The sequence below is a fragment of the Abramis brama genome (assembly GCF_963993115.1).
Source record: "Abramis brama genome assembly, chromosome: 7".
Classification (NCBI taxonomy): domain Eukaryota; kingdom Metazoa; phylum Chordata; class Actinopteri; order Cypriniformes; family Leuciscidae; genus Abramis; species Abramis brama.
Window position 1 is genome coordinate 30,648,465 of NC_139969.1, and position 20,244 is coordinate 30,668,708.

The following is a 20,244-nucleotide window of genomic DNA, read 5'->3' on the forward strand; positions in this document are numbered from 1 at the left end:
GCTCGTAATTTGTCTCACTCTATAGAGTTCTGCTGGGATGTATTTTTGTAGGTCAAAACCCAGAAACTACTTAGCATTATAGCACTTCTGGTTCCGTCGTCTTGAAGGCAAAAGGGTTTTTTTAATGGGTCAAGATATTATTCTACGACATAAAATACATCAGTAATACCCTCTTGTGAATTTTACATATTTTCTTACTTTAAAGGTCACTAACTAAAATGGGACTATAGGATGTCGGGGACATTAAACATCATCAGCCGAACAGGTAAACTCATTTAGTCCACTTTCACAGCCTCGTTGTGTTATCACACTCTTGCAAATTATTATAACTCAAACTTTCAGGGAAAATGTTTTTATAGAAAGACTGAAGAAATTGTCAGCTTAATGATCGTAATGTTGAAGTCATGTGACTGTGGTGTAGTTAATTTATTGCCTTCGTTTAGCTTTTTACTTCAGCTAATTGTATTTAGGCTTCAAATATTATAAAAGTTGAGTTTATTTTTGAAATTATCATGATGAATAAAACATAAGAAACATAAACTTTTGTTCATCACATAATTTATTTTCTGCAATACTCCAAGACCCATTGGAAAAATCCTATTGGGTTTTTGTCTAGAGAACCAGGACGATGTTAATTTCTGAGCTGGCCTACAAAAATATGTCATCAGTCTATTCGGGGCACGACCATACGAGCATTCAGGGGCGCCCGCAGAATTCAAAGGTCTCTGAGTCACAGCAGCTATTTTTTTACATGTACCTGTCCTAATCAAAACTCACATAAACTGAGCACACTTATTAAGTATAGAATGTGGTATAGAAGCATGAGCGCCTGCAGAAATTAATCTGACGGTATACACAGAAGAGATTATTTTAAGAGTATAGAGTATAGAGTATAGAGTATAGAGTATAGAGTGGGGGGGTGGGGGGGATCAATATGTACTCATGTTAAAAACTCAAAGAAGTTTTACATTTTTTGATTATGTCTAGCATTCCTTCAACCAAACTATTACGCACTTCTATAACTTGAGACTCTTCAGACCAAACAATCATGTGAGACCAATGATACACCTGAGCAGAACAAAGGTGTTTCACATTGTAAACCCAAAAATGGAAAAAAGCAACAAAATGTTAAAAGACATTCATCTAGCACATGTTCACATAAACAACTGCCTTTGTAAAAAATGTCAAAGGTATCACGGTCTGTAAGTTTACTTACCAGATTAGATGATGATAGCACATTGAAGGTTCCATCATTTCAAGTATGTTTGTCTGGCGTGGAAATTTGTTATTCATACACTTGTTATAGTGTTGTCTGTCAGTATTCTCTTTTTTTTGTTTTTGCATTGGCACCTCCGGACATAAAAAGGCAATGACTTTGCAAACTCCTTTGTCTGACATATTGTGAAGTATCAAGACACCAGTGATACTCTACACTCCTGGAGAACACCATAGGTTGCCAGGATACTGACAACAAAATACCCAATGCAAAAACATGGCTCTTTGTTGGTGTTTTAAAGAGATAGTTCACACTACCCAAAATTTTAATTACCTCATTATTTACTCACCCTCAAACCATCTTAGGTGTAAATATCATTCTTCTTTCAGATGGATACAATTGGAGTTATATAAAAAAAATGTCCTGACTAATCAAGCTTTATAATGGCAATGAATGGGAGCCCAAAATTTTAAGCCCAAAAAAGTGCATCCCATTATAAAAGTAATCCACATGGCTCTGAGGGGTTAATAAAGGCCTTCTGAAGCGAATGTGCATTTGTGTAAGAAAAATATCCATATTTAAAACTTTATCAACTAAAATAACTAGCTTCTGACAGACGGAGTGATAAGGTGATAAGTGATAAAACAACTTGAATAAATATAGAAAACAGTTCTAATGTTTGATTTGCTCACTAGGGTGTAATGAAGTAATACAAACAGAGCACATTGTCGTAGAGCAATTGCTTTATGACAGCAGAAGAAGCCATACACCATATTGCAGCTACATCTTGACCTGAACAAGTTTTAGCCTATAAAATAATGTCATCACATAACATTATAAACAATTGTACATAGCTAACAATAAGGTTGATGATGGGGACATCATATGCTTAGTTAGTCCAACATTCTCTGTAAATACTGGATAAATGCCCTTTCAGATGCAACTTCTGACACCTCTGCAGTGCAAAGAGTTTTTGTTGATGCTAGTTTTACTAGTTGTATTGTTATTCTAAGTGAATTTATAAAAAAAAAATTTATCTGACACAGATATGACTATAAATGTGAAAATACTCGTAATTTCTTGATTTATCGTTCAACGTGTTATTTCAGAGTTTTGTTCTTGTAAATGAGCACTTTCTGTATTATATTTTATTATAATGGATATTTAATATTAACTCAAAATTTTGCCTGACAGTAACTGGTAACATTATGTCTAAAAATGTAAGTTACTCAATATTAACTTGATGCTTATTGAACCATTGTATGCAATACAACAGTTGTGGCAACATGACATCATTATGGGTGACTCATTGAATCATCCACTCAACTGATTTGTTTAAAAGCACTGATTCATTCAGTAACGAGCCTTAATGGGTATATCAACAGACTTTGCTTTGGATTCATTCAGAACTGTACAAAAGTAACTGGCAATAAAATGTATATCACTAAATATGAACCTCTTGTTTATTAAACAGTTGTATAAAAGCAACCATGATGTTGGTCTGAATCAGCATCCTCTCGCTTGTTTAATATTCCTATAATATGACCGCTAAACTGCACAATTGACCGTTGCAGTGTGTCATGCACTTTTCATGAATCCAGATGTTTTTTATTAAAATGGTTAAATTATGGGTAATCACTTAGCTTGTAAAAACATGATGAGAAAATAATGTTTGTCTGTAATGAAAGACAATAGCAAGAAAAGAATGGGATTTCATTGTGAAGATTATCTTGCTGCTCCGAAGAAGACTGAAGCCTCGCCTCTTCTCGCTGTTGAAAGTGCCTCGCAGCCTGTAATACTTCAACCATTTGCCACTCGACTAAGGGCATGGCAGGCCATCCCAGGAGTGTCAAGCTGGATTTTGGGGATAATAGAACGAGGTTACTCGCTCCAATTCGCTCGCAGACCATCCCCTCTTCATGGGCGACCTTTCAGAATGTTAACTGTGAAACAAATTCGCCCCAGGGATTGGTTTATATCAGTGGATCTAAAAGACGCCTACTGAAGACGACGCATCCAGATAGGCACCATCACAGACAGTTCTTGAGATTCGCGTTCGAGGGGGTGGCATACCAATATACAGTCCTTCCATTCGTACTCTCTCTAGCTCCGCATACTTTTACGAAGTGTGTAGACGCGGCTCTTTCCCCTCTGAGACAGACGGAAATCCGCATACTCAACTACCTCGACGATTGGCTGCTTATAGCCCAATCGGATCGGGAGCTATGCACCCACATATCCCAGCTCCTCAGCCATCTGGAGAACCTGGGCTTCAGGGTCAACTTTGGCAAGAGCTTACTCAAACCATTAAGGTCTCAGGTCTCGCCCTCTGCACAGAATGGTGAACCATCTCCTCCTATGGGCACAGAGGAACCTCCACTCAGTGAGGAGCAACGAAGGAGCAGACATGCTGTCATGGCGGACTGGCCCTGGGGAATGGAAACTCCTGCCCCAGGCAGTCAATGTGATATGGCGCACCTTCGGTCAGGCAGATGTGACTGAAGATAACTCCCACTGCCAGATATACTTCTGGAAGGAAATGGACGTGCTGGCTTAGAAATTACCTCGTCTGTGCTTTTATGCCTTCCCTCCTGTAGCCCTGCTTCCGCAGGTCATCAGTCGAATCCAGGATAAAACATGTGCAGTTCCACTGGTGGCACCATGCTGGCAGAGCCAGCCTTGGTTCCCAGAATTGGTCCAGCTACTAGCTCCGTGGCCCATACTGCTGAGAAGAGACCTTCATGATTTGGCACCCCCAACCGGAGTTGTGGAACCTGCGTGTTTGGTCAGCCCTTCCCCAGGAAGTGATGAGAACGATCTCAGAAGTGAGGGCCCCCTCCACAAGGCACCGTTATGCTCAGAAATGGTCTATTTTCTCAAGCTGGTGCTTAGCTTGAAAAAAACACAACCTGGTCGTTAAGTTTCTCAGGGGAGCTAGGAGGTTGAATCCTCCCTGCTCATGTTCGGTCCCATCATGGGACCTCTCCAGGGTCCTTAGGGCCCTCCAGGACCCTCCCTTTGAGCCGCTCGAGTGAACTGACCTTCGATCCCTCTCGCTTAAGACTGCCCTATTGCTGGATTTAGCATCAGTCAAGCGAGTTGGAAATCTGCAGGCTCTGTCAGTGGAACTTTTCTGAAGTAGCTTGCCTGGGATATAATAAACAAATGGTATCATGAGTCAACTGCTTGGATATCAAGGACAATTCACACACAGATTACTGATAATGCTGAAATGTGTATTTCTCAACTCAAACATACAAACTAGCAACAACAACAACTAGAAATGCAGTGTTTTCTAATTAAAAGAATATTTTTACAAAATTAAATAACAACATCTTTACATTACTGCAAACTTGTTATTTTTTTCAATAGTACAGCTAAATAAAATAAATAGAACAATAAATAAGAACATACAAATGTTCATGAAAATAAGATATTTTGAATTTTTTTTCCAAACAAACAGGGACATTTAAGCAGGATTATAAACTCTTTTGAAAAGGAAACTGGATATAAAAGTGTGGTTCACTAAAATTGTCGAGCACTCACAGAAAATAAAAAATACGAGATATTCCATTAATTTTAACCAATAAAAAATTTATTGCAGCTTTCAGACATTATTATCTTCACCTTTTTATAGTTTATTTGAGGCCGTTTCAATGGTTATTTTAATGACAAATGTCGAGAGCGCATGCAATAGGCCTAAGCTAATGTGCGAGCACAGATCTCTCAACTCGCATGAGGATTTCCTTCACTCTTGCACAAAACTGGAAAGCGCGTTTTCAAATATTCAGTCTTGGCTCTTCTGCTCTCGTTCATATAACCATAACATGTGTGCGCCTAAACTCAAACTCTCTACTCTTTTTCTAGAATGATCTTCTCTCCTGGATTTAATGTTGCCAGAAGCTTTCAACCACTTGACTTTCGCGATTGACTGACAAAATAACACCTTATAGCCTACCTTTAAATTGCAAAGAAATTAGCCTATGGATTCGCCTTTATTTCATGAGATAGCACTTTCAAGCTGATTCTAGTCAGCCAGTTCTAAAGTTATTTTATTATTTAATAGTTATTTTTGAGTTAAGTGCTTATTGTAAATAGGTATTTATTTAATTATTTTATTTACTGAACCGCTACTGATCATAGATATCTCGCGACAACACTCATGGAAAGAATGTGTTTTTGTTTGGTTGGTAACATAAGCATAATTTGCAGGTTGGACCTGGGTGGGACATGTCCACACAACTTTGATATTAATTAGGTCATATTAATCAACATCGATATTTTCCCCACCATTTCACTGGGCACCCACCGGCAGAAACATAAATTGGTGCCTATGCATTTAATCAAACTCAAACCATTAAAACTATTGTTGGTTTGTTGTTCTTGTTTTTTAAATGGCCAACTGGTATTTCAAAATCCTCTTACCAAAAAGTTATTCTCATCACTCGAGAGGTTCTTTACCAAAAGAACAAGCATATCCACCTTGTCTGGTTTCAGACAGGAGCAATAATAAAAAATAATAATAAAAAAAACATTACCATGGTGCTAAAAGCTCTCTCTGATGCAGAGCTTGTTGCTTGTATATTAACTATGCTAGTTTGCATAGCCAGAGGAAGTTTATTTTGTGAAACTTTGGATCTATAGGAAAGTGAGCATGTTTAGCAGGATGCCTTCATTTTTCTCATTGAGATATCTCAGAATTTATGATTTCAGTAATTTGATCAGGTATTTTTCCTCTTCAGCCAGTACTGAGGTGTTCAGAAGATGCAGAGCAGACTTCACGCAAGATATACTCACATAATGTTCACCTGACAGGGCATCCCTGAAGTCCTGGAGTGGGCTGAGTGCCTTGTTCACAGATTCTAGGACCTCCAGGTCCTGCCATATGAGGGCAATTGGTGTCGAACTTTACGGTCTGTAGAGAGAACCTTGGATGAAGCATTTTGCTGCTCCAGGACTCTTGCTATCATTTTCTGAGCGGAACCCCGATATTATTGAGCAGTCTGTCACCATGGCATGCTTTGGGAGGTTGAGCTCTCTTTGTGCTTCCCTCAAGGCCGCTCTTTTCTTCTAGCTATGGGAGAAGTGGCCAACAATCTTCCCACATATCCCAGTAGCCCTATTAATGCATTGTCCATTATCTTTCAGAGCATTTCCTGTGAATGATAAGAATGTGAAAAAAAACAAAACATATACTACAGTGACACTGCAAAACATTTAATATTCACACTCTAATTACTTGCCCAGTTTCACACTAATAGTATAAAACAGTAATACAATAATTACAACAAACAAACATACAGTTTATATTCAAATCATGTCACCACTCTAATCCTTATGAATGTTAGTGCAGTAGTAAGCAAATAGCTGTGGCAGATGTGTACTTTACATACAACCATCTCTTACAGAATTGTTTCATGCTAATAATTAACCCTATATGAAATAGGCCACTCCTAGTATGCTGTGTGGCACACAGAATTCTACATTGTTTTTAAAATTATTTTATTCTTAAATTTATGGTACAACTACCTAGCCTGACGTCGTCATACTCAGATTCTAGTCAGAATGTGAGTCTGATACTGCTCCATTGGGCTGTGATTATGGGGCGTGTTTCAACCGAACCAGGAAAGAAAATGCCTCTACACTCAATTGGATAGACCTACAAGCAATCAGAGCAACGGAGTAAGTGACGTATGTTCTTCATTCATCTTTCCGATCGACAAATGCCTTGATCGCGGTTCTCTGTTCCTCTTTTAAAATTAATGCGCTGTTGATATCTTCTATAACAGACACGATGGCGGAATCTACACATGATGTTTCATAAAGTTCGGGAGGAGCAGGTTCAAATAATCAATCCAATCAACTTGTCATCAAACAATTACCAGGTCTACCCTATCAGCATGAGAGGAAGCAAATGTTTATTCACTCTGTCAACTCACCTAACATTCCTTGACAGTTTTCAGCATCCCTCCACTCACTCTTGGCCTGTTCTGTAGAGTAGGCCTACTCTGGGTTCGGGCCGAATACCGAGCCCGGAGCCTCTCCTCGGACAACATCTGTCCATCATCCTATAAAGCCCGCCCTGACAATTTGATTGGTCCGAACAGTTTTCGTTCAGGCATAATAGCTCCACAACGGATCAAATCCAGACCGAACTTCCCGACCTAAAAATTTTGTGGGCGGGGCTAAGTTCGGCTGGCATCCAGGCTAACAACTACCCCTAATGTTATGGTTAATCGCAGTCGTCTTAAAAGTACAGTATTATAAAATATTTATAGATGTGCTTCAAACTCCAGCTCACACAGAAGCGCTCCCAGAGGGACCAGCACCATTAACCTCCCTCCTTCCCAATGAGTCGAGCCTTTAGCAAGATGGACGCCAGTCAGATCGTACGAGAATAAATGAGTGCAGCTCTGTTGCCAACTTGGGGAAGAGTCTCTCGTGGATGTTTGCTGGTATCTGAAATATGATGGCCTGGACAGTGGAGAGTCCCGCAGCAGGGCACGGAGGGCACTCATCAAGATGGCAGAGTGTGCATTGGATGAGCTTGAGGAGAAACTAGAGAGCGATGAAGTTAAACAGTACTCTGCTGATTAACATGAATTGAAAGACAAAATAAAAGGTGTAGCTCCAAAAGAAGGACTGGAAAAATATTTCTCACTACAAACCTTTTCTTCTAAAGACTACAGATTCCCCCCTCAGAAGCCAACCAGAGCCAACTTGCCCATTGTAACATTGCGAAGGGAGTTTAAAATCTGTGAGCAAATTGGGCAGAGTGGTCAGAGGGATAAATTGAGCTGGGAATAGAAAAAGGGGACACACAGACTGAAGTAGTCGAGGCTGTAATCAGGGCTGTCAGTCCAGGGCTGCATTTAAGAGACATGTTAGTGATCAAGTGTCGGCTGACCCTCAGTGCACTCCTCCCATCTTGAAATGCCACTATCGGGTAGATACAGAACTTTATGGAAAGCAGCCAATGAGGACACCGATGAACAGTAAAGCAGAGCCATCATTCAGCACAGTTCCTCCTCTCGATAGAAACTGGACTGTGGAGTCATTCACAGAGAGTGAAAAGCTGAAAATAGTGCAAGGAAGAGGGAACGGGTGGAAACTGTTCGCACTGTTTTAAATGTGGGCAGTGTCAAGCGACCCAGCGGTTGCTGGTGACCCCATCATTGGCTACAATGTAATTGAGGCCATCATTAACAGAAATGAGGGAAAGACTAAAGGTGAAAGAAAGCAGTTGGCACACAAAGTGAGTAAAGCCTTCGCAATAACAGTTAAAACTGCTCACCGTGTGGTCAAGTTGATGCAGAATGGTGATTCAGATTCAGAGACTGGTGTAGTTCATACCGGCAGAAAAATTTGCCCTTACCAGCTAACCAAGTCACCACTCTCTATATAAGAGCCCAAGGCCAACACATGTTCTTTTAACCTGACAAGCTTAATCCTCCACCAGAAGGTAGGGCTGGGCGATATATCGATATAAAAAATATATAGATATATTTTTAAATGTGATATGGAATTAGACCATATCGCATATATCGATATAGTTCAAATTTGCGCTGTGATCCTTGCTCCAAGCAAGCTGCTGACCCGGAGCTCTCTGCACTGCTCCCCGCGCCACCGCCACCGCCCCTCCTCTTTCATGCACAGAGGGGGGAGGGGCAGGAACAGACACTCAGCCACTCTTCAACAAACATGGAAGAAGCAACAACGTCTACGGAGTGTGCGGAGTTGGTATTGGTTAGTAAAAGAAAAAGCAGTGGCTCAGTAATTTGGGGATGGTTCGGATTCAAAGTATCAGATGAGCAACAAAATCAAGTTATATGTAGGGAGTGCCATAAACAAGTTAATGGCCGGATGCCGTTGACAGGCTAATGTTTCTCGCACAAAATCTTTAAACGAAGGAGGACACGCTTGTCTGTCTTCCAATGTCTACTGTTTATCAAAGTAAAAAAAGAGGGGGGAAATTTTTATTGAGTTGATAGTCTGTTTCTTGTACAACTGGTTGAGACTGTTCAGATAAGAAATTGAGTTAACAAAAAGGAAAAGGTAAAAATTATTAAACTGAGCACTTTATTGCTGCCCTTACTAGGGTTTGTCATATTTTATTCTTTTGTAATGTTCGTTATTTGCATCTGTGGATTTGTTAGAAAGGAGAAGAAAATCTGTAATTTGATTTTAATAAGCCATTTATAGTTGTCAAAAAAAATTTTTTTGATATTGTACTTTTCTCATATAAATATATTTATTTCAGAAAAAGATTGGCCTATTTTATTTTATAGGCTATTTTTATTTAAGATTTTTATTTATTTAAATGTGCACCTTATGGAGCTTTGATTTAAAAAAAGGTACTCCTGTTGTTATACAGTATTTATGTTTACATTTTATTGTTATTTGAACAGCTGAGCATTTAATTATGAACCAGGTGAAGAAACCTGTTTATTATTTATTTATTTATTTGCAACTGTTCACTGAAATAGCCGGTTTGACTGAACATTTCACTTTGCGGAAAAAATATCGGGATATATATCGTATATCTAGCCTAGAAATCTAGATGCACCCTAGCGGCAGCAAAATTTATTTTGCAACCAGGGTAGTCTAGCAACTCTCCGTTGACTTTCGGAGCTGTAAAAATCTAAATTGGGTCAGGCCAATCACATCGTGTATAGAGTAGACGGGGCGGGCTTAACATAATGATGACAGAGTTGCGACGGTTCCCTGCTACTTGAAAACAAAGAATGGCTGCTGCTGCTGGCGAACAGTCTTTCGAATCGGCTTTGGCCGCGACTCTGGAAGACTTGGAGTTAAGTTTTTCTTTGAGAAAAGAGCAAAGAATGGCACTTAAGTCATTGTTAAAAAGGAAGATGTGTTCGTAGTTTTGCCGGCCAGATTCAAAAGTTGAATCTATCAACTAACTTTAGCTCCGCTGTTGGGAAAACGCTCTGGTTGGTTGAAGCGCTGTCCTATTGCGTGCAGAGGGAATTTGAAAGACAGCCGTTTATCCTGCCCCTCGGATTGAGCCGTGTCTATGGTGAGTTGCCAGACCTAACATCTTGATGTAGGTCTGGCTTGCCAGGCTATCGTATATCGATATTCAGCCTAAATATATCGGGATATGACTTTTGGTCCATATCGCCCAGCCCTACCAGAAGGCGGGATCTACAATCATGTACATGGTGCAGATCCCAGAAAGGATAGTACCATACATACCTATCTATGTGACCACAACTGATCGCACAATCTGTCTGGACCATAGACTGTAAAAAAAGATGGATGACGCCCCTTCGCTTGACACTTGAACTTGCATCAGTGTGATAAAAACGACAGCAAATGACAGAAACCACTTTTGGAAAAAAGATATTTGAAGTTTAATTTAATTGTTTAGTTGGTCTCACGTCCCGTTGAATAACACAGGGAGGTGGGGTTTATGACTAGGACCAGTCACCGGGGGGGCGATCAAGACTCTTTGGCTTCACTTTTCTCACAAAGAGAACGAGACGACAGCTGAAATGAAGGACAATGATAAATTGAATGATTTTTGGTCTCAACGTAGCTATATACGTGACAGAATAATACACTAGGCTGTAGTTAAGGTTGTGCAGAAACTTGTGAATGATGCCCTACAGTTGTGCCGTCACTGTTTTGTGACGTCATTGTATGTTCCGGGAAAACTTAAGTTGTATGGTCAGTGTCGGTCACAGTGCCTTTTAATTGCTGTTTTTGATCCGGCAATTATTTATTTACAAATTAAGCACTGGAGATCAGTCCAGAGAGTAGTTCTCAGAAATCTTCTGCTGCCATGTGATATTCTACCCCTTGATCAGCCACCAGCAGAGATTTGTCAGCCACAGAAAGAACCAAGCCACAACGACAGCATCGCCAGCAGCCGATTGACACCTACAACCTCAGAGGCCTAAGCATGGTGAATGAAAGGAAATCAGGTGGTAAGACAGCGATCCCAGAGACTGAGACATCAGCATGTTGTACTATGACACCGTGTCCTAACTACACGCGATGCAATGCCGCAAGACGCGATAAAAGATATATTTTCCATGTTAATCAAAGTTTTTGTCCTAACCAGCCGCGGCGGCGACATGCGACAATTCTATCTTAGAAACGGCTTCTATTTTTCTGCGACGTCGCTCTGGAACAACAAACATAAAGTGTGGCAATGATAATCTCAGGTACTGTTTATGTGCTTTATTTAATGTTAAAAGCGTGTAATGTGACTTTGAATATGATTTAGTGCTCCCAGCTTTATAGCTGTAAAAGCAACAATGGATAATTCACCCTCTTGAAATTAAACAAATGGAAACAAGAACGTTCAAACTCTGAACAAAGAAAGTGTATTATTTGTCAAAGATTTTAGTAACTCGGTAGCCTATGTATTTGAATAATGTTTAAATGGTGTAATATTTGTGAATTTGATTATGTTGCTTACTTATCCATTTTCTTGCCATTGCCGTTAAGATTACTTCTAAGACCGCTAAGACCACTTCATTGAGTTTTGTTTTGTTTTGTTTTGCCTGGATTTAATAAATAAGAAGCAAATATAGCAGGCAATATAATCATGACATGGAGGCGCCGGCGCGGTCACTTGCATTGCTCCTGAACTGGAGCGCATCTCATCATGAATTGAACCGAAACTCAGTGTATGCCTCACAGACATGAAATATATCTTAAGAAAGCTTGAAATGTCTTTTTAACAATTTAAAATGAAAAGAAATAGGCTGCTACTCTCTGATTATGTAATTAATGAAGTGCATTTTTCTCTATAGGCGCGTTCATGGCGATCGTCAACTTCATGTTTGCAGCCGACACTGACAGAAAACACTAGTTTATTAATAAAAATCAATGCACGCTCACCAGATTTACAAATGCACGTTGCTTGTTGCACACACACATATTATGTCGAAATAACGAGATATTATGTTGAAATAACATTATTAATAATAATACATCTTTAAGAATATTTGATTGAATGCTGAATGCTGTGCTTGGTCAATTTAATAAAATGAATATAAAAAATGAAAATGTGACAATTAAAATAATTTAATATTAAATATTAAGTGGGCAATTTTTGTAATAGTATTTATATAGGCTATAATATATCTAGCACCCCCTCAGCAGCGTTAAAAAAAAATCCCTGGCGCCACCCCTGGTTATAACGGCCCACGTATTAAAAAAATGGTCGGGTTTAAATCGGGCTCGGGCTCATAATTACAGTTAATGTGTTGGGCCTGGCCGGGCCTGGCTCGGACACAACGTGCACGGGCTCGGGTAGGGTCGGGCTTGATTTTTTGGGCCCGATCTAAGCTCTAACAGATGGTAGCTATAAGCAAAGCAGCTAGTTTTCATTTAAATTCAGCAAGAAACGCATCGGTATGCTTGCACCAGAACTCTTGTCTTCAGTAACTTATATTGTGCATATATATATTTTGAACATAATTTGAATTATATAAATTAATTACAGTGATAGATTTTTACTTTTGAGCCCTGGCGCCTGCCTCTGAGGAACTATTTGTACGTCCCTGGCAGTTGGTTTGTAAAATATCTTCATTGTTTTGTCAGATATCTTGATTTCGTCTGAAGATATGCAGAGAAGTGTGTGTGTGTGTGTGTGTGTGTGTGTGTGTTGTTGTTGTTGTTGCTGTTAATAAACTAAAAATAATAGACCTATAATTTTATTAAACAATAAATTAAATGAAATTGTAATTGTATTAAAAAAAGCAACAACAAAAAATTCCTGTTTAAGTTTTTTTTTTTTTTTTGGTTTATTTTAACTGCCCATTCAGTTTTCTGGAGGCCCATCTACAATCAAAATCCTGGCGCCGCTAGTGCTGTGGACAGACAAATTATTTGTCGTTGGAATCTTATCTTATCGCATCTGGTTAGCACCTGGCTGAGGTCACGGTGTTCAAAAGAAATGCTTTACATGTTCATGAAATGTCAAGGAGACATTTAATTTTGTGGAGGGGAGTGTAGCCCTGAGTTTTTATTGACGGCTTAAAAGAGATATTGCCCCCCTTTAAATTTTGAACTGGCTAATCTGAAAATAAGGAAACTATTTGCTAATAATATTGTTGTGATTGTATATTTAAGAGTGTTAATCTTGTTAAACTCAGCTTCACCAGTAGAGGGCACCCTAAGCATTACTCTATGCAGGATTGGTCACTGATGCTATAAAGCGTTCAGTGCGTGATGTGTGAGTTCAGCTAGGCTACACAATATCGAGTGTTACCTGATCTTTAACCTGTCTTTTTCATATTTCTTACAGAAATAAACGTGTTGTTGCATCAAGGACGAACACCGCCTCATTCTTAAAAAGTGCACAATAAACGGTTTTTTTTTTCACATCACAGTAGAATTACTAAGAACTTCAGCTGTAGGTGTTTGTGGGTAGGCCTACTGTGGTGTTTGCTTCCCTTTAAGACAAAACATGCAACCTCAACATGCAACCATGTCACCTTCCTATAAGTGAGATTCACAAGCTGAAACAATTACGTGCAATTTGCCAGTCTTGAATTTAAAGATTTTACAAAATAAATAAACAGAACAGATTTATGTGCCCTAGAAAAGTGATTAATGATAGCGACTTTAACAACATTTGCAAGGTGAATATTTTGTTTTGTTTTTGTTGTTTTACAGAAAGAGATACACTACAAAAAGAAAAGAAAAAAAAAACAAAATTGGCCATGAACAGTTTTTTTACTTTATTGGTATTGATAACTTTGTCTTCCACCTTGTCTTCTTCGAAGTACTGTAATCAAAAAAGAAAAAGATGTGTTACATGCACACAAAGATAAAAAATTGCCTTAACTATTACATATCTTTTGTGCACATTTATGTAAAATACCAGAATACTCCCCTTCACATTATTATTAAAATACACCAGTGCACTTGCCACTCACAGTTTCACGCTATTTTCGCTCTTCATAATACAAGCAGTCCTAAAAATGAATTGAGTTATAATTAATAGAACATTTGAAATAGTACCTAAATAGTAGATTTATATATATATATATACAGTGAGGAAGATAAGTATTTGAACACCCTGCTATTTTGCAAGTTCTCCCACTTGGAAATCATGGAGGGGTCTGAAATTGTCATCGTAGGTGCATGTCCACTGTGAGAGACATAATCTAAAAAAAAAATCCAGAAATCACAATATATGATTTTTTAACTATTTATTTGTATGATACAGCTGCAAATAAGTATTTGAACACCTGTCTATCAGCTAGAATTCTGACCCTCAAAGACCTGTTAGTCTGCCTTTAAAATGTCCACCTCCACTCCATTTATTATCCTAAATCAGATGCACCTGTTTGAGGTCGTTAGCTGCATAAAGACACCTGTCCACCCCATACAATCAGTAAGAATCCAACTACTAACATGGCCAAGACCAAAGAGCTGTCCAAAGACAATAGAGACAAAATTGTACACCTCCACAAGGCTGGAAAGGGCTACGGGGAAATTGCCAAGCAGCTTGGTGAAAAAAGGTCCACTGTTGGAGCAATCATTAGAAAATGGAAGAAGCTAAACATGACTGTCAATCTCCCTCGGACTGGGGCTCCATGCAAGATCTCACCTCGTGGGGTCTCAATGATCCTAAGAAAGGTGAGAAATCAGCCCAGAACTACACGGGAGGAGCTGGTCAATGACCTGAAAAGAGCTGGGACCACCGTTTCCAAGGTTACTGTTGGTAATACACTAAGACGTCATGGTTTGAAATCATGCATGGCACGGAAGGTTCCCCTGCTTAAACCAGCACATGTCAAGGCCCGTCTTAAGTTTGCCAATGACCATTTGGATGATCCAGAGGAGTCATGGGAGAAAGTCATGTGGTCAGATGAGACCAAAATATAACTTTTTGGTCATAATTCCACTAACCGTGTTTGGAGGAAGAAGAATGATGAGTACCATCCCAAGAACACCATCCCTACTGTGAAGCATGGGGGTGGTAGCATCATGCTTTGGGGGTGTTTTTCTGCACATGGGACAGGGCGACTGCACTGTATTAAGGAGAGGATGACCGGGGCCATGTATTGCGAGATTTTGGGGAACAACCTCCTTCCCTCAGTTAGAGCATTGAAGATGGGTCGAGGCTGGGTCTTCCAACATGACAATGACCCGAAGCACACAGCCAGGATAACCAAGGAGTGGCTCTGTAAGAAGCATATCAAGGTTCTGGCGTGGCCTAGCCAGTCTCCAGACCTAAACCCAATAGAGAATCTTTGGAGGGAGCTCAAACTCTGTGTTTCTCAGCGACAGCCCAGAAACCTGACTGATCTAGAGAAGATCTGTGTGGAGGAGTGGGCCAAAATCCCTCCTGCAGTGTGTGCAAACCTGGTGAAAAACTACAGGAAACGTTTGACCTCTGTAATTGCAAACAAAGGCTACTGTACCAAATATTAACATTGATTTTCTCAGGTGTTCAAATACTTATTTGCAGCTGTATCATACAAATAAATAGTTAAAAAATCATATATTGTGATTTCTGGATTTTTTCTTTTAGATTATGTCTCTCACAGTGGACATGCACCTACGATGACAATTTCAGACCCCTCCATGATTTCTAAGTGGGAGAACTTGCAAAATAGCAGGGTGTTCAAATACTTATTTTCCTCATAAAATTTAATTTATATAAAAAATGTTTTACAATAAGTATGCAGGCTCCCAAAAGTGTAGCTTTCATTTTCACTTCCAAGTTTCTTGGAAACCTCAGCACAAAATCTGCACCAGCTGGTTCACATCCTGAGAAAGGTTTGAAGATCTTGCCAAATGATCTGTCTATTGCCGCCGCATTCAAAGACACCAGCTGTGGTCACAGTGTAAGACAGGAAATTACAACACATTAAAGGCATAGTTCACCCAAAGATGAAAATTCTGTTAACATTTACTGTTTGGTGAACTATCTTTAACACATTAACAGTGGTTACTAGCTAAATGTCTTCAGAAACCAGCACTGGATTTACAACTTAAAATTCATTCTGCTACTGTTTAGAAAAGCAACAAGACCATGTTAGCGCTGGCATTTAAAATCAAAGAAATGTGTTTGTGGGTCAGATATTTTTTTTTTTTTTTTCATTGTGGGGAAATATAGCACAACCTGAAATCCCCTAGTGTGGGATGGACAATGAGTTTAAAATGGCTTAAAAAACATATAGAATTTCAATTACAATCTAAAAATGTTAAAAAAAGTTTGTGTTAAAGGTTAGAGGATAGACGATATCTGCTCAACCTTTATATTAGGTGTCTTTTATCTACTCAAAATAATTGTTAGGTGCAATGAACTTATTGTATTCATGTTGTATTGCTGCTATTGAGGTGAGATCAGGGTTGCCAGGTCTGTATAGCAAAAACAGCCCAATTGAGGTGGGGGATGGGTCTGTAAAAATAAAATAACCGGGGACAGTGTAATAAAAGTAGCACAATTCCACTGGCAACACTATGAGGGATACAGGTAAGGTTATAGGGACATGTTTGGTGCAATGGTTTAAGGGTTGATTAGGTGTTGGGGGTCAAAAGTGCACTTATAGATATAATTACAGTAATTTATTACAGCTATAATTACACACAGGTTTTTATTACAAAAGTACAATTAAAAAACATGTATGTAAACAAGACGTGCATTGTGTCAAATGATTAATTTAAATCTCTGAGGTGGGACCAAATATTATTTTGTCATTTAAAAGGCTACAAGTCAAAATTGAGTGTATGTGCATCACCTCAAAGTTTGCATCCGCGCAGCAGGTGCAAGGTACACATGGTCCTGCAATCTTAAATGCTGGTTCCCCTCGTTCATTCTCAACCGTGAATCTAGGTAGGCAAACGTGCCAGTTTTGTCGAACATGTCCGATGGCAACGCCAGGTGGAGACTGAACCTCCAGCTAAAATAAACAAACAACACATCATATACAGTACATATACAGTACAACATTATCAAGGGGTAAACAAGACAAGGATAAGGTCATACCTCATGGCTGCAGCAGGAGCAAACATATGGTCGCACCAGTCTGATGATCTCTTGATTTGAGTCATTAAAAACATTCATTGTGAAGGAACGTGCTGCAGCACAGTAAGTCCTGTTACAACAATCATTGTCCTCAATAACTCTAAAAATGTTGTTCCCAGTGTCATCCTTCACCTCATATCTGTTGTTAGACTTTATTCCACAGCAAGCTTTACGAAATGAAAAGGTATGAGATAAGTGTGTTGCTCATTTGATTTCACTGTATTTCATTCATGAAATGCTGATGAACAAACCTTCTACAAGACTTTCTTCCAGAGTTTTTTCTTTGTAGACAAACAATTGATCAATCTAAAATAAACATGAAAATTACAGTCTAAATCAAAATCACATACACATAATGATAAACATGATTAATATTAAAAAAGCATCTCCAGCATTATCTGACCCAGGTCAAGGTCTCCAGATGAGAAGGACAGTGGTACGGGTCTGAGGAAGGGATCATTGCGGTGTCCTCTGCAGCATAAACAGATATATTTATGTATCAAACTTTGATACATCAATAGAAAATGGATGTCATCCTTCATACACAACATTCAAGCAGGTTTATGATCTTCATATCTGCAGTTTTATAATACACTAATGTATATTTTAACGCTATAACATTGAAAAACATTATTATTTGATTCAGTGCACTTATATTTGTCTTTCTTGTGAAAAATAAGTGCTTTATTATATTGAATGTGAACTTTACTTAAAATCTTAAAAGTATAGTTGTTGACACATTCATATATTTTAAATGTACAAAATTGCAACATCATCATTACAAATGTGCAATTACAAATATACTTAAATACATGACATACACGTTTAATAGAAGTTAGATTATATTTTAGTTTAAATGTCTGTCAGAACGTTTGGCAGTACACTTTAACCATTTCAAAGACAATAGAAATAACATATAAAGATGTACTTAAGTCCTACTAAAGTGGGTCAAAAACTTTTAATATAACTTTAAAATAATACATTTTCATTTAATTGTAAATAACATGCAATTAAGTGTCTGAAAACATTCCATTAATTTCACACTATGGCCATTCGTTTAAAGTATGTTATTTCCACAGCCTATTTTTTAAGTTTGCTAAAGTGTGCACTTATATAGCTTGCCTCGGCCATAGTCTGAATCCGCACAGTGCATATTGAAGTCAAACAAACAAATTTGGCATAGATAAAAAAAACTCACCTGACAATTCCATATTTGATTTTAGAGTGAAAGGAGAGAGAATAAAAATAAATAATTAAAGGACATCAATATTGTTTATACACTGTTAAATATCATTATTAAATTTATAGATCATAATAAATACAATGGTAAAAACTCCATAACACATAAAATTTCATTAATTTATATTAAATAAAAAAAGTAAAACATGATTTAAAATGAAATTATTTTAAAGGATCTCATATTGAGAGATATATCACATACCCATGAGATACAACTATTTTGTTCGTCTGTGGCACTGAACAGTAAAGGTTTCTCCCATGAAGATATGTTTTTCTCAAGAACATACCTACCTTTTTTTTTTTCCAGCAAGGTGTTTGTGGTTGGACAGTGGGTTGACCCACTTTCAGGTTTAGAAACAGCTTGAAAATGTTCCGTTAATTCTGGTAATTTTATACAAGTAAATAAATATACCATATATAATTGCAGGCATTTTTCCTTGATTTTCTTGTTTGCAACTATTGGATATCAGCTTTATCAAATTTCTAGTGATTGTTGCAGTTTGGACCTCATCCAGGCTTTCAGTCAATTCATTATTTTTTTTTTTTTGTAGTGTAGGTGCTCAGCTTTATAAATGGATCTTTCTCATCAGTTTGTCAGTTGCCACTTCATAACCACTTCAACTTTCTGAAACCAAGTAACAGTGTACAATAGCATTTGTTCCCTTTTCAAACAGTTTTCATACAGTTTGTGTGGGGAAATTAACCATGGTTTTATTTGAGTAAAAGTGTAGTATGTTTCTTTTCTTTTTATTTCTGTGGTTGTATGGTTTACGTATTTAGAAGAATTTTCAAGTTTGTGCTTTGTAGACTGGAAGTGCTATACAAAGTAAATATTGTCACAGTGTCTGGTTTATGTTTCCCCAGGTGTCCACTAGAGGTCTCTTCCCCATACTGTCACCATTCACTCTGGAACTGCATTTCCCATAATCCTTTGTCTGTTCGCATCACTCCTGATTGCACTCAGCTGTTCCCTATCACATTGTTAGTGTCTGTGTATACCCTGTCTGTTTTAGTCCTTGTCACGGAGTCATTGTTTTATTGTCACCACATGTCAGAGGTCTGTGTTTCTGCCTGTTTCTTGTTTTGTGTATTTGTATTTGTATTTGTATTGCTAACATGGAGTTTGAACCTTGCCTGGATGACGATGAAGGATTATACTTTAATAAATCATTACTGCCATACTGCTTTTGGATCTACCTATTTTCCCGTGTGTCCCCGTGGCAATATATATTATCACTAGCAGTAAGTAGGCCTATCAATTGTCATGTTATGTCAATAGGCCTTTATCTCATTTCCTGGTTTCGGAACGTTTGAAATTGCCAGTGTATGGCAAGCCGTTTTAACATTTAATCTTTAAAACCTACTAGTCTCTATTTTCATGCTACTAGTACTTATTTTTTTAGACACTAGTATCTATTCCATTAAGTACTAGTGCTTATTCATTAGCTACTAGTGCTTATTCTTTAGATACTAGTGCATGTTCTTTAGATACTAGTACCTTCTTAAAAGATACTAGTAGTTATTCATTAGATTCTAGTGCCTATTAAATTGGTACTAGTACTTATTTATTAGATACTAGTGCTTATTCATTAGATACTAGTAGTTATTCATTGGATACTAGTACTTATTCATTAGATACTAGTACCTATTAAATAGGTACTAGTACTTATTCATTAGATACTAGTACTTATTTCAATAGTGACTAGTAACTATTCTTTTGTTACTAGTAACAAATTACATTTTTTGCCCTTGACTTCTATGGGGATCT

The 20,244-nt window shown here is 38.1% G+C and overlaps 1 protein-coding gene across 1 annotated transcript; it reads right to left on the bottom strand.

Moving 5' to 3' along the window:
- Positions 1 to 13,921: 13,921 nt before the first annotated feature.
- On the bottom strand, positions 13,922 to 18,761 carry LOC311087211 (phospholipid scramblase 2). The gene is made up of 8 exons (XM_084120482.1): positions 18,679 to 18,761; positions 17,641 to 17,708; positions 17,489 to 17,543; positions 17,199 to 17,404; positions 16,951 to 17,112; positions 15,882 to 16,040; positions 14,134 to 14,172; positions 13,922 to 13,982 (listed from the first exon to the last, which is right to left on the bottom strand). Exons 1-7 carry the CDS (start codon positions 18,680 to 18,682, stop codon positions 14,143 to 14,145), a joined length of 684 nt encoding a protein of 227 aa, XP_083976608.1. The 5' UTR covers positions 18,683 to 18,761; the 3' UTR covers positions 13,922 to 13,982; positions 14,134 to 14,142.
- Between the last annotated feature and the right edge of the window lie 1,483 nt (positions 18,762 to 20,244).

Bases quoted from the DNA above. Each gene is read 5' to 3' on its own strand.
- LOC311087211 (XM_084120482.1), bottom strand. The intron at 17,113-17,198 runs GTATGACCTTAT...TGTTTATTTTAG, and splicing joins GCTCCTGCTGCAGCCATGAG to CTGGAGGTTCAGTCTCCACC. The intron at 16,041-16,950 runs GTGATGCACATA...CTGTGACCACAG, and splicing joins GCGCGGATGCAAACTTTGAG to CTGGTGTCTTTGAATGCGGC.